Below are 13,115 nucleotides of genomic sequence, written 5' to 3'. Positions count from 1 at the left end.
AGTCACACACTCTCATACACTCACACTCACACATTCACTCATGTACACACTCAGTCACACACACATTTTACACACTTGCACACACTCATATTCACACTTTCTCATACACACATAATTCACTTGTGTACACATGCTCACACAGGCTCGCTCTCTCTCTGTCTCTGTCTCTGTCTCTCTCTCACACACACACACACATACACACACACACACACACACACACACACACACACACACACAGACACACGGCCCCCCAGGTTCCCTTCTCCTTCTCCCTGTTCCCCTCCCTCTTTTCTGCAGGCCCCTTCAGGAGCCCCTTTGTGAGGTAATTGGATTTCTCCCCTTGTTAGCTTGCAATGAAAATGTCATCTATTCCAGGCCACCGCCAGGGAGGGGCCAAGCCCCCATTCAGCAACCAAGCCCAGAGCTGTGAAGCTATTCAGGCCTCCCAGCCTCCCAGTGGGGCAGCTGCAGGCTGTCTTCCCTGACAATGCCCCCTTTCCCCTCTGGCCTACCAGCATGCCAGCCTGAGAGTAGCCCTGACAGGGCTGGGATTGGGGGACTGGATTCTGGAACTTCTGGAACCCCCTTTGGTCAGGAGAGGGATTTGATGTTTTAAGTGCAGCCCCCAATACCACCACCAACTTTGGACACATGGGATGGGGGGGTGATGAGAGTAGTTTAGTGACATTGGGAGTGCTTGAAAAGCTGGAGAGACTACAAAGGACAAACGCTGTTTGGGGAAGATGGGTATCAGAAGAGTTAATCATTGTCAAGTTGACCAGATTTTGAATCACCATGGAGACACACGTCCAGGTGATTGTGGGCATCCGAGGTTTAACTGAGAAGGAAAGCACTACAGTGGATGTAGGCGGCACCATCCAGTGAACAGGGCTCACACTGAATAAAAAATGAGAAAGTGGGGCTTTGGGAGAGCGAGATAGATGGCCAAGTCTTTCCTTTATTCATCAGGCTTTGAAGCCATTTTGCCATTCTCCAAAGAGGACAAATGATGTTTTCTTTCTCTTTTCTCTTCTTTATGTTTTAGCATCACTATTGACTCATGGGTTAAATATTTGATGGATTCCAACCCATGACAGATACTATCCCCCACCAAAGCTCATGCTGTCTTATTTTGACTGATGGGTGCCTCCTTAAGTTGGATCTTAGGTCTTTGAAAACCACCTTGGTAGCCTTGAGAAAGGATGAGAAGGCAGGGGAAATGAAACTGGGGGGGGGCGATATAAGAAGGGAAAGGAGCACTTTTTCTGGAGTCCAGATGAAGCCTCTCATCAGCAGCTGAGCAAGAACCCCAGCCCACAGTGGTGGCCCACACCTTTAATCCCAGCACCTGGGAAGCAGAGGCAGGCAGATCTCTGTGAGTGTGAAATCAGCCTGGTCTACAGAGCAAGATCCAGGACAGCTAGGGATACACAGAGAAACCCTGTCTCGGACAACAAAAAGAGAAAGAAAAAAGAAACCCAGCCCAAATACCAACTTTTCACGGCCCTTGTCCCTCTCCAGCCACAAACTGGAAGTTTCTAGGAATCTCAGCAGAAACCCCACTTTCAGAGAAAGGATACTCACTAAGACCTTGTGTACTGCTGGCGGGCCCTGGTTTTAGCTCTCAGCTTACAGTTCCATCCAGGGCCTGTCAGCACTGCCTCCAGGGTCTCTATTATCAAAAGGAAGTGAGATGGGAAGGAAGGACTTCTTAGGCTTCTGAGATGTAACTTGAGAGCCACTAACACAGTGTCATAGCCAATGCTAGGACAAGTAATTACTCCCTTCCCCTTGAGGAGCCTGTACTTAGACTTGGGCATTTCTTACTCCCCATCCTCTCCCTTGGGGAGCACATGCTCCCACTTGGGTGGATCTTAGTCTCTTTAGAACACCTCTCTTTCTCATAACCCTCTTGATTAAGCCTGTATTAAAATATTGATAACAACATTTCCAATTCTGCCGGGTGGTGGTAACACACACCTTTAATCCCAGCACTGGGAGGCAGAGGCAGGTGGACCTTTGTGAGTTCAAGGTCAGCCTGGTCTACAGAGTGAGTTCCAGAATAGCCAAGGCTACACAGAGAAACCCTGTCTTGAAAACAAAACAAAACAAACAAAATAAAAAACCATTTCCAATTCTGCTTCACTATACTGTAGGATAGTACTGAGATCAAATCAGTTTGGCTCTAGCCAGGACCCTAAAAACTTAGGGGAAACACCTTGGGCTACCAAATGTAGAGCTGTGTCTCTTCACCCCTGACAACTGGCTAAATTCTTCCCATTCTGGTATAGACAAGATGGCCGTCTTACTTGGGGTTACCATTGCTGAGGTGAAACAACATGAGGACAGCAATTTGGAGAGAGGAAGGGGTTTATTCAACCTACACTTTTATCACTGTTCATCTTCAAAGGCAGTCAGGATAAGAACTCAAGCAGGACACATACAGGAGGCAGGAGCTGATGCAGAGGCCTTAGAGGAGTGCTGCTTACTGGCTTGCTTCCCATGACATGCTCAGCCTGCTTTCTTACAGAACCTAAGACCACCTGCCTAGAGATGTCACTGCCCACAGTAAGCTGAGCCCTCCTACATCAATCATCCATCAAGAAAATGTCCTACTGGCTTGCCCAAAGGCCATCTGGTTGGGGACTTCTCAATTAGGGTTCCCTCTTCCCAGATGACTCTAGTTTGGTGAGACATGGTAAAGATGCTCCCACGGGACCTGCACCCACCCACAACATTCACACCATATAATAACAGAGTCTTAGAAACACAACAAAATATTCAACAAGACAAAAAAAGCAAAAGAAACACGCAGCACAAACGCATAGAAAGCAATTAGGAAAATCTCATCTGTTGGTAGTCTGAATGGACAAAAATTCACATTTAAACATCTTGCTTTTCTTTCTTTCTTTTTAATTTTTATTTATTTGTGAGTTTTGGCTTTTTAAATTCTGTTTAAGAGTTTTTTTGACAGAGCAGAGAGCACCTGCCATGGGATGCTCCATCCTCACATCCTCTCTCTTTAGACCCTGGGAATGTTTCTTCAGCCGCCTCTACATCTTGCACTAGATTTCCAAATACTTAGGTCTATTTTTATATCCAAATGGATTCAGTTGTGGGGGTTCACTGTGTGCATACACATGTGTGTGGGTGTAGGTGCTGGAGGAGACTAGAAGAGTGTCAGATCCCCTGGAGCTGGAGTTACAGACTGTTGTGGAATGCCTGACATGGATGCCGGGAACTGAACTCAGGTCCTCTGCAACAGCAGCATATGTCTTAACCACTGAGCCATCTCCCTAGCCCCTATCTAATTTTAATTGGGATATTATACTTTTGTTGACTACTGTCCCCTATCATGAGTTGTCTCTGTGTGTATCCATGCTCATGCACTCATGAGTGCACATAAACATGTTGTGTTTATGCATGCATGTTAGTATATGTATGGGTCCATGAGTTTGTACAGGTGTGTGTGTGAACACATAGAGGTCCCAGGTGTGACTAATCAGTTTATTTTAGGATACCTCATCTCTGGCCCCCATAGTCTGGGGCTACAGACTGAAGGCCACATTCACCCTGCTTTCAATTGTGTTTGGGGGGGACCCAGTTTTCACACCCTCATGGCAAGCTCTTTGTCCGTGGAGCAATCTTCCTGGCTCATGAGCTGTCCTCGTGAAATAAAAACAGTGTTCTCTTGGCCCTTAGAGGGGTTCTGTTTCAGGTGAGGTTTTTTGTCGCTGTAACAAATATATGAGAAAAAGCTTAACCAAGAAAAGACTTATTTTGGTTCACAGTTTCAGAGGGCTCAGGCCACCATTGCTTGGCCCCATGCACTTGGACAGAACACCAGCTTGGTGACAAAATGCCACAAAGAAGGCTGCTTCCTCCACAGCAACCGAGAGTCAGGTGGTATGGGAGAGCACAGGGCCGGGACATTGGGCAGCCTTCAAGGACATTTCTCCAGTTGGCATCATCTCCTGAAGTTTCCAGCACCTTCCAAAATAGTACCACTTACCCAGGAACCAAAACTGTAACACACAAGTCTTTGGGGAATATCATCTATTCAAGTCATGACCCAGTCTGAAGTACAACATATTCTAAGTTGGCCAGTGAAACTGGTTGCTGAGGGATGTCATAGATTCATCTGTCGAGTATTTACTGAGTATCTTGTGCCACTCTAGAGCTGCACTGATGACAAGATGCTGTCTGAAGTGGGGGTTCTGCGGTCTCTGGTCCTCATCCATGGCAGATATTCTCCACCTGCTGTTTCTTCTTCAGCAGGGAGGCCCATCAAGTTTTCCAGGAAATAGGTAGCTCTGATATGCCTTCTGCCCCTGGGACCTTCTCCTTCTCCTCCTCCTCACCCCTCTCTCTTCCAATCAGGGCTGGTTTCTAAGATCCACGCAGGCTGCCAGCAGAGACCAAGTGACCCTGAAAGGCCCTGGATGCCTCAGGAGCATCCATAGCCAAGGTGGAGTCAGCATCCAGAGGGCACCTGAGACCGAAGGGCAAAGCCCCAGCCCTGGTGAATGTGTGTGTGTGTGTGTGTGTGTGTGTGTGTGTGTGTGTGTGTGTGTTGCCATGAGCATCAATGTGGGGAGGACAGGTACTGAGTGCCCTCTCAAGAGACCTTCCATGTCTAGCCTCCTATTATCCTGGCATGGTAAGGGTGGCCACTCTTCCTGTCAGTAGGTAACCCCTCCCCAACAGGGTCATTCTGACATACAAGTCCTGACTCTCCCCTTAGTTTCCTTCCAGGCCCTCATGGATGCTGAAGGCCCAGACTTCATTCTAGTGGCTATATATGATGGGGCAAGGCTGGGCTGGCTGGGAGGAACTCCATTCACCTGGTGCCCTGATAAGGCAGGCTGAGGAGGGAGCACAAATGACAAATAGGTAACCTTAGTCCTTCTGTGTCAATGAGATGCAGGCAGAGGCCTTCAAGTCCGGTTCTTCTGCTTGTTCTCCCTAGTCTATGTCGTCCATTCACTCAACAATTTGTTTGAAACAGGGTCCCATCCAGCCAAGGCTTGCTTCAAACTCAATGTGTAGCTGAGGCTGGCCTTGAATTCCTGATCGTCCCGCCTCCACTTATTTCCCAAGTGCTGGAATTGCAGGCCTGTGCCAACACACCAGGTTTGAACAGTTATTTGTTGAGAAGCCATTACACTCCAGTGACTGGGGTGGTTTTAGCCTACATCACCTGCGGCTGCCCTTTGGGGTGAGGAGGTGGGGGACACACTGATCTCCCCACCTCATCCCTCAATGAAGCTTAGCCTCTGGGGAAGCACAGTTGCAGAGCGCTGGGCATTCGGAGACAGCGCCACCTAATGGCTTTATGCTTCCATTGCTGCTGTTTACGTTTGTTTGTGCCTTCTGCCTTCCTGGGCTCTCCAGACTGCAACTCTGGCTCCCCCTAGGGGCTCACAGGCATGATTGTAGAGTACTGATGCACGCGCTACTTTAAGTATAGGGGAGTTCGCATGAAGGCTGTCTCTAAAATTCCTCCCCAGAGGGACACATAAGTAACTTCTAACCCTTCTCCTAAGGTGGCAAGAACAAACCAAGGCACCATTCCACCAAAGTTCACTCCGGGGAAGCAGTGAGTTTATCGGGCGTTCTTTCAGAGCATAGGTGAGGGGTTCCTTACATGAATATGGGTGCTCCCCACCCCAAGACAGCGCCTGGAAAACCTTCACTCAGCAGGGATGATGAGTTACCCGTAGCTGCACGGATGGGGCTCCAGTCCCCAGCCTAGATACCCAAACCACTTCCAGAGGCCATTTGCAATTAAAACAGAGTTGCATGCAGCAGGTGGTAGGCGGTGGCTGGGTACTCAGGTGAGATTCTCCCGATCCTCTCCCACCGCTCCATTGGGGACATAAGCAGTCAACAAGCCCACCTAGGATGGTTGTTTTGCAAGGAGGCACAGCACTTCTCCAGACCACGGCTGACTGGCTGAGAGGACATTCACTCACAAGGGTACTCTTCTTTGTCTTAAGAGGCAGAGCCTCTATAATACCCTGGCTGGTCCGAAACTCCAGCACTCCTCCTGCCTCAGGCTCACAAGTAGCTGGGACAGCAGGCATGTGCCACGTGGGACGACTTGTTATTTTCATTTATGTGAGTGTGCCTGCTAATCTTTATGTACACCACATATGTTCAGGTAGGTGCCTGCAGAGACCAGAATGCTGGATCCCCTGAAACGAGTTGCAGACAGCTATGAGCCACTATGTGGGTACAGGAAACTGAACTTGATTTCTCTGCAAGAACAGCCAGTGCTCCTAAACACTAAGGTTGGGGAAAAACATTTGCATATTATACATATGCAATAAAGGGCTTATATAGTTCTCCAAATTCAGTAATATAAAAAGGTCCTGTTCAAATACTTATTATTAGCCTGTATGTGTGCATATGTGTGATGCGTATATGTGGACATTTGTGCCATGGAACAGATATAGAAGTCAGAGGACAACTTGCAGGAACTGGCTCTCTTCTGTTATGTGGACTCCAGTGATTGAACTTAGGGTCATCAATCTTTTTTTTTGTTTTGTTTTTTTGTTTTTTTGTTTTTTTGTTTTTCGAGACAGGGTTTCTCTGTGTAGCTTTGGAGCCTATCCTGGCACTCGCTCTGGAGACCAGGCTAGCCTCGAACTCACAGACATCGCCTGCTTCTGCCTCCTGAGTGCTGGGATTAAAGGTGTGTGCCACCAACGCCCGCCCGGCTAGGTCATCAATCTTGACAGCAAGCAAGTGCCCTTAACTACAGAGCTTTCTTGCCAACCCAGACACATGCTTTTGCAAAGATGTGCAAATGTTCAGAGTTTTGCAATAACAAAATAAAGTTGTTGCTGAACACAGCAGCATACACCTCTAATCTCAGGTGCATCTCTGTGAAATTTGAGGCCAGCCTGGTCTACACAGTGAGTTCCAGACCAGCCAGGGCTACATAATGAGACTGTCTCAAAAAAGAAAAAAAGAAAAAAGAAAGTTCATTGATTGGCAAATGCACAAATTAACAATGGCATGTCCATAACAGTGGAACACAACTCATTTAGAGAAATGAGTGACTTTCAAAATAATTGTGTTATATGAAAATAGACAGATTCCAAAAAGACAAACTGACACACAGAGACAGATAGCAGATAGGGGGTGCCTAAGGGGGGTGGGGGAGCAGCATTGCTGGGGAGGGCTAGCATGAAGGTATTAGGAGGAAGTTCTTTAGAGCAATGGTCACGCTTACCATCTTAAATTGCTCTGATACTTTTTGTGGGCTCCATGTGTGCCTCTTTAAACACTGGAGTCCTATCTCAGGTATTTTCTTCATTGCTATGACAACACACCTGGCAGAAGCAATTTAATAAAAGGTTTATTTTGGCCCACAGAAGGAAAGGCAAAAGGGGTGACGGGGATAAGGGACAATACTACATCAGTGTTTTGTTTTGAACACAATCCTTCTGCCTCAGCTTCCTGAGTGCTGGATTGCAGGTGCACATGCCCCAAACCTGACAAATTAGTATTTTTCTCGTGTATACTTCAAAAAGAAGTTTCCAGAGTAGTATTTTTGGAATTTTCACATGAAGCCAGTGACCTGGACTGGAGAAGTTTAGGGTAAGGGGCAGATAAGCAAGACAGGAGGACCATGGAAGAGGGAGGGGCTGAGAGAGCTGGGAGAACCTGGCGGCCAGCGACTGCTTTGATACATTAAGTAGGTACCTCGGCCATTCCATCCCAGGTTTGAAACATAACTGTTAGCATTCACAAATGCATTCTCCTTGTAACAAAAATCTTCAAAACTGCTGGACAGTGGTGGTACACGCCTTTAATCTCAGCACTCGGGAGGTAGAGACAGGTGAATTCCTGTGTCTGAGGTTAACCTGGTCTACAGAGTGAGTTCCAGGATAGCCAGCGCTATACAGAGAAGCCGATTTACATCTCAAAAACAAATAAACTGAAACAAAAAAATCTTCAAAACTGGAGCCAATGTGGGTGGGTTAGGGACCAGTCTTGGGAGACAAGGCAGCAAAACAATGCCCTCGACATTGGGTCACAGAAAAGTGCCATAGCAGGGGGCCCTCTGAGACTGGCTGGCAAAGCTCTCTCTGCATGCATTTTCTTGAGATGGACTAGACAGGTTTGGAAGTCAGAGAGCATGTGGGAACTCAGGCCTGGGTGGGCAGAAAGAGGAAATGACGAAAGAGTCACCAGGCTCAGGGCTGTGAAGTAGCAAGCTTTTAAAAGTAGGCTCCAGAGTAGTCCCAACCCCCCTCTGCATGTCCCGGCCACGTTGCTGGGCCACAGATCTCTGCCCTCTCCTCTGGGCACAGAAGAATTCTGAGAGCAACCAGAGCTAGAAGGCTTACCAGCCAGCCCTGTGTCCATGTCAAAGGGGCTCACTGGGGCCAAGGGTATAGAGCCTTCAGACCCAGCATTCCATAAACGGGGTGTGGTGGTGCAAGGCTGTGACCCCAGCATTCATGAGGGTGAAGCACTAGGGTCTGAAGTTTAAGGTCAGCCTCGGCTACACAGTGAGTTTGAGGCCAGCCTGGACTGCATGAGACCCTATCTCAACAACCACAGGGGGATGGACAGAAGCCTCCATAGTGAGTTTGGAGGAGCAGTCCCGCCATGCATGGTTTTGCACACTGAGGGGAGTCTACGGACAGACCCAATTCAAGCAGAAGTGCTATGTGAGCAGTGCCATGTCTTGGCAATTTACTTAACCACTCTGCCTGTTTCCCTATTAACAAAACTAAGGTAACAGGAAGGAGTACAAACAACTGTGAGCCTTAGAGGTGTTACCACATATTCTAGGTGTTTAGGCCTGGCCTCAGGTGGCCTCTGTGATGTAGTCATAGCACTCTTTTAAAAGTCCCACCCCTGAGCCGGGCGCACGCCTTTAATCCCAGCACTCGGGAGGCAGAGGCAGGCAGATCTCTGTGAGTTCGAGACCAGCCTGGTCTACAAGAGCTAGTTCCAGGGCCACCTCCAAAGCCACAGAGAAACCCTGTCTCGAAAAAACCAAAAAAAAAAAAAAACCCAAAAAGTTCCACCCCTGCCCTTCCTCATACCATTCAGACTCTTGTTTTATTTCTATTGACTTATCTACTAGGAACCTCACAAAAAAAAAACTCCAACCCAGGTGGGGGTTGGGGTGACACACACTTGGGTGGACTCTTCCTGCAAGGCCTGCTGTTTCCAGCAGGGGGCAACCAGCACCAAGCTTTGCTTGGCATGGGTCCCTGAATACAATCTGCAGATTCCTTACCGGCGGTTTTTCTGTAACTGGGGTAGACTTGTGGACACCGCTCTCCTTCCTGAGCCTTAGGTTCAGTTACTTCTCCGTAAGACCATTTCTCTGCCTATGGAGCTTTATGTCTTACCATTCAGCCTCAGTTTCCCCTAGTGTGTGAAATACTAGTGCTGCACATGCTGCTTCCGTGGCCTCGGTGGCCCAAGTTATACCTATCTTCACTCCAGGGCAGCTCTCCTTCAACCCCCGCACCAACAAGAAACTTTCAAATAACTCAAACGAAAGACCGCCCTCCCCAAAAAATCGCATCTTTATTGTTTGATTAATGAACCGCCTGGGAAGGAGGAGTGGACTGGGGTGGTGGTGGCTAGTGTTGAGTAGCCAGAAACTCTTGTTAATTGTGTACAAAACATTAATGTTATATATATATTTAAAAAACCACGTAGAAAATGGGTGGGCAATGCAGGAGCCTTACAGAGGGCTCAAGGCACCTGGAAATTTGAGACATGGTCCAACTGCACATCTGGAGCAGTGGTGCCGGGGGCTGAACCCAGCACTTCCTGCCCTGTGGAACAAACACATTCTCCTCTCTCCTCAAAAATCACTGCAAAACTTCTCTTGAAGGGGCATAATGACCCCTGGCCAAGGCACTTCGAGAAATAAACTGAGCCCGTACTAAGCCCTGAGCTTCCGTCTCTGGGGCCCAGAACTGCAGCTGGGCTATCCCTGTTCCCCGGGGCTCCTCAGGGCTCAGTCTTCCCCTGTGAAGAGTGGCCATCGGATACTATAGCCAGGCACATACACCCTGGGCTTCGGTCAGTGCCACGAGTGGGCAGAGGAGCTGGAGATGGTCCTGTCTGGCTTGTATAGACTGGGATGTGCTGGGCAGTAGAGTCCTGCTGAGGCTGCTGGGCTGGACCAGGTCCTAACTGGGATAACACAGACAGCACCCAGTGCTCGCTGTGTCCTCGCTGGACTTGGCACCAGGTCCCAGCAATCCATCAGTGACAGAGTGCTCCAAGATAATGTCTTCCACTCGGGTGATGTACAGTAGTGTCAGCAACACACCGAGGAACTGAGGACAGAGAGAGGGCAGGTGAGAGCCTGCTGACACATGGACATCCCAGCACCCACTGCCCAGTCAGCCCTAGGCAGGGCCTCTTCTATGGCTTCTAGGAACATGGAGACTTCCATGTGCCTCGCTAGCAAAGGTCCCTTTCGTGGGCCTTCTGCCTCCACCCCAACTCTGCCACACTTTATCCAGGGGACCTTGGGAATGCCACCTCACCTTCTGAAGCTTCAGTTTCCACCCCCACCCCCGCTAAGTGGACATGGTAACTAATCCCATCTCACCGATGGCCTGAAGCCAGAGCCAGTTCAGAGTGAGTAATTGAGGCTTCTCCATTTGCCTCTCCTTTCAGGCCCCAGCCCTCTCAGGGGCTCTAAACTTCCACCTTCATCACCCACCCAGCCTGGCTTTGTCTGTCCCCACAGACTACCCACCTGGGGAAGCAGGATGCCCAGTAAGAGACCTGCCATGATGGTATAGTTGTCCATGAACCATATCAGCACTGCGTTGGTGCAGCCTCGGACATGAATGACATTCTGGGCACTCAGGCGCTGTGCGGGAGGAGGGTGTCAGCGCGGGAAAGTGGCCCTGGGTTTCCTAGTACTGCTCCTGAGACAGCACTGGGGACATTGTGGCAGCACTTTGGTGGTCAGAACTGCTGGGAACTGGGGGATGGCAAAGCATGCCCACATGCCTGCCAGATGCCACCCAGCAATGCACACTATTACCAGAGCCAAAAGCCAACTCCAGGTATACGTGGAAAAACAAACAAACAAACAAAAACCCAACAACTACATGGTTCTAATGTGCAATGAAGCTTCTAGAATTACTACGTTAGATTTTTCCACAAATGAAAAAATCCCTCATCATGAAACTTTGCTTCATGCCCAAAATTATTAAAAAATGACATCATTTAGGAGTATGGCTTCTGGCAGGCTACCCATGTCCCAGTGGATGGCCCCACCCTCGTACATATATGGGCAGAACTAATTGGACCCAGTGGGTCATTTAAAAAAGAAAAAAGAAAAAAACCCACGACTGGGCATGGTGGTACAATGCCTTTAATTCTAGCATTCACTCGGAAGGCAGAAGCAGGAGAATCTCCGTGAGTTCAACACTATGAAATTTCATATCAGCTGGGGCTATGTAGAGAGACCCCCCACCTCAGCATCACCCCAGCTTCCTGAGAAGTTGCCCGGAAAACAGATGCAGGGCGATACCCAGGAAGGACTTGTTCTTCCCCTGGGACTCCTGGGTCCCATGCAGGCAGCACAAGTGTGAGCTGTCAACGAACTGCAGGGCTGGGCAGGCAGCATGTGAAGGGCCCTGGGAGGGAATGGTGCCTGGAGTTTACACTCAGCAGACCCAGTCAGGTGGCCTCCCCCGGCTCCCTGGGCCCCTCTGTGACTGAAGGCCTGGGAGAGTTGGGAAACCTGAGCAGCCAGGAGCCCTCCGCTAGAAAGCCTCCATCGGCTGGGGAATGGGACAATGGAAACACCATTATCTGTGGACAAGAGGTTTCCAAGCCATTACCTCCTTGTCGATCATTTTGTAGCCACACATGGTGTTGACGACATCTGTCTGAAACAGAAACATCACAAGCCACAACTCTACCGGCTGTCATCTGAAGGACGCACCTTTTACAGATGAAAGAGCCGAGGGGTGGTTGTACAGACTGGTGTGGCTGGAGCTGAGATTTCCTGCCTCCAGCAGCAGACTCCAGCCTGTCTCTTAGCTACCTCCTCCAAGAAATGCCCAGTGGAGAACCAAGGGCAGACCCCACTGGGGGGGTTCTTGTGGGAGATCATCCCTCCACCAGCTGCAGTCTAAGTTCTTATCTGGAAGCACCCCTGAGGCACACCCTTGCTGTCCCATCTGTACTTCTCAGTCTGGAGCCAAGCTGTTCCCACTTTACTGGCTCTCAGAAAGGAACTGCTCAAACCACAACAGGCCCCTGCCAGCTGTGGTTTGTTTACCTGAGGGCAAGGCTGGGCCACTGGCCACACTTCCCTGCCCTTTCAACTTGGGCTTCACCACCAAGGAGCCACAGAGGTTCCTCTCTGAAAATAGGGCCACTTTCCAGGGCTTCTTGTTGACCGATATACACATGGGAACTCTATGGACGGGCTCTAGCCTCATCAAATTCCTTCCTGAGTAGGCCCCATGACACTTCCCATCATTGCCTGTGCCCTGTTCGGTCACACCTCCAGCCATAAAGAGAGAGGCAGAGTCCCGGGTCCAACCTGGATCCAGCTTGGGTCCGTTCCTGCCTATGTGAGGCCCCTGCCGGGCCAGAGAGCCAGGGGCAGCAGTGACAAGGTGGGCCAGCAGCAGAGTCGCCAGCCTGGTCTCTGGGACCGCTTCTGGGACCCAGCCTCAAGAGGATGAAGAGGAGGCAGCACTTGAGCACTGAATGGATGCAGGGGTGGGGTGGGGAGCAGATGAGCAGTTCCCCCAGCCAGTTCTGCAAAGTCAGGGAATGTGACCTGCCCCATGTGCCCTGTGTCACATATGAGATACACACGAGGTAAAGTGCTGTCCCAGGGACACATACATGGAAGGGCTCTGGCCAGTGTGACACTGCTTATGCCCCCAGTTCCAGATGTCATCAGGTCATTCTAAGCAGCAGGGCTTGGTGTGTGCATAAAATAACCTTTCTCAGTTAAGACCCTCGGATCCACAGTGCCCAGCGCTCACATGGCACTGACTCCGATGGGAAGGGTCAGCCATTCACTCACTGAACAAATGTTAATTGGCATTTGCTGCATGCCAGTCACCACTTTAGGGACTTGAGGC

At 49.6% G+C, this 13,115-nt stretch overlaps 1 protein-coding gene across 2 annotated transcripts in view; it reads right to left on the bottom strand.

The window, feature by feature from the left end:
• Nucleotides 1–10,175: 10,175 nt before the first annotated feature.
• The window catches only part of Tspan15 (tetraspanin 15), a 35,216-nt gene continuing 32,276 nt past the window's right edge, over nucleotides 10,176–13,115 (bottom strand). For both annotated transcript variants that reach the window (XM_027388258.2, XM_035450451.1), the window contains 3 exons: nucleotides 11,853–11,900; nucleotides 10,754–10,870; nucleotides 10,176–10,325 (listed from right to left, as the gene is read on the bottom strand). In XM_027388258.2, coding sequence (XP_027244059.1) covers nucleotides 10,176–10,325; nucleotides 10,754–10,870; nucleotides 11,853–11,900 — 315 coding nt within the window. The remainder of the gene's footprint in view (nucleotides 10,326–10,753; nucleotides 10,871–11,852; nucleotides 11,901–13,115) is intronic.

This window comes from Cricetulus griseus (assembly GCF_003668045.3).
Source record: "Cricetulus griseus strain 17A/GY chromosome 1 unlocalized genomic scaffold, alternate assembly CriGri-PICRH-1.0 chr1_0, whole genome shotgun sequence".
Lineage (NCBI taxonomy): Eukaryota > Metazoa > Chordata > Mammalia > Rodentia > Cricetidae > Cricetulus > Cricetulus griseus.
Note: the sequence above shows the minus strand (reverse complement) of the source record. Positions and strands in the feature narration are given on the sequence as shown.